General features: G+C 38.0%; 1 protein-coding gene across 1 annotated transcript; it reads left to right on the top strand.

Annotated features, from left to right (window-relative positions):
• Positions 1-709: 709 nt before the first annotated feature.
• LOC111403830 lies at positions 710-1,609 on the top strand. The gene has a single exon (XM_023032459.1). The coding sequence runs from the start codon at positions 710-712 to the stop codon at positions 1,607-1,609; it is 900 nt and encodes a 299-aa protein (XP_022888227.1).
• The last annotated feature ends 269 nt before the right edge of the window (positions 1,610-1,878 follow it).

The following is a 1,878-nucleotide window of genomic DNA, read 5'->3' as shown; positions in this document are numbered from 1 at the left end:
TTCAAACTTTTCAATAGAAAGAGGGAGAAAGCTATTACGAAACATGGAATAGGTTTAATGAGATGATAAGAAAATGCCCAAACCATGGAATCACTCAAGGAAACCAAGTGCGATACTTCTACATTGGACTTACACCACTGTCAAAATCTCAAGTTGATGCCTTTGCTGGTGGATCAATCATAGGGTAATCAGTGCAACAAACCATGCACCTATTTGAGTTAATTGCTACCACACATTCAATGTTCTCATCAGAAAGAGTGGTACCACCAAAGGCAGCAGGAATGTATGAATTAGACAGCACAATATCTACCAATGCATAGATAGCAGCTTTAACAAAACAGGTAGAGTTACTTGTAAAATTGCAAACACATGGAGCAAATGCAATGATGGCCTATTCAGCATGTGAGAATTGTGGAAGAAATCACGCTACAGAGAGCTGCATGATGCTCACTTCTTCAGAGGAACAAGTAAACTTTATTCAAAATAGTTCCCGTAATTTCAACTCATATGGTAACAATTTCCAACAAGAAAGAAGACCAAGTTTGGGGGAGATGTTTCAAAAATATGTGCAGAAGACGGACAAGGTGTTCCAGCAAATTGGCACGAACTTCAAAATCAGCAGGCATCCATCAAGAAACTGGAGACACAAAATAGTCAGATAGCATAATAACTTGCAGAACTTCCATAAGGGACATTGCCAGGCAATACAATGATAAATTCTAAGGAACAGTTGATGGCAATTAAAGTAGTGGAGAACGATCTACCCAGGCCGCTCGTAAAAGCTAAAGCATATGTATCTCCACTTCCGTTTCCCCAAAGACTTCGAAAGAAGTCGATAGAGCAAAATATTCATATCATAAATCCAAAGAGTGAGGTACAATCGCCAGAGATCACTACAGAGAGACCCAAAAGAAAAGATGATCAAGAAGTGATTGATGAAGCTACAAGGGTAGAAAAATCTGCACCAAACGCAAGTGAAAATGGAGAAAGTACAGAAACATCAACTGCCAAAACACCAAGTCTAGACAAAGCTTACATGCCTCTCATTCTCTTTCCTCAAAAGCTCAAGAAGAACAAACAAGATACAAAATATGAAAAATTCCTCGATGTTCTCAAGAAACTCCAGATCAATGTTCCGCTCATTGATGCGATACTACAATTTCCAAGCTATAAGAAATTTTTGAAAGAGATGTTTACAAAGAAAAGAAAGCTTCCGGAGTTTGAAACTGTGGCATTAACTGAGGAAAGTAGTGCAAGAGTCCAGAGAAAATTGCCTCCTAAATTGAAGGATCCAGGGAGTTTTACTTTATCAGTTTCAATTGGAAATTCCTATTCAACTAATGCATTGTGTGACACTGGTGCTAATATGCTTAGAGCAACATCAATAACGCTGCAACTCGCTGATAGAACAATCGCAAGGCCACGTGGAAAAGTTGAGGATATACTCGTAAAAGTAGGAAATTTAATATTTCCTGTGAATTTCATTGTATTGGACATACCAGAAGATCGAGATATTCCAATTATATTGGGTCGACCATTCTTAGCAACGGGACGAACCCTTATTGACATAGAGAAGGGAGAACTAATCTTGAGGGTGGAGGATAAATAGGGGATATTCAATATTTACATCCAATATGAGAAACCTCCCAATAAAAATGATTGCTGTAGAATTGATGAAGAAGAGCCACCTGATCGACGAAGCTGTTAGAACAAAAAATCAAATTTTGGAGAATTTCTTGGTAGATATAAGAATGGACAAATCAAAATCTGGGGAGCAAAAAAGGATTGCATCAATGAAAATTGCACAAAATGTAATGATGGAATAACTTGGTTTGAACCAGCATGATAAATCAGCGGCACAAGTCAAGCTAATCACTT

Source organism: Olea europaea, chromosome 1 (assembly GCF_002742605.1).
Source record: "Olea europaea var. sylvestris chromosome 1, O_europaea_v1, whole genome shotgun sequence".
Lineage (NCBI taxonomy): Eukaryota > Viridiplantae > Streptophyta > Magnoliopsida > Lamiales > Oleaceae > Olea > Olea europaea.
The sequence above is the reverse complement of the archived record's forward strand: the minus strand, read 5'-3'. Positions and strand labels throughout refer to the sequence as shown.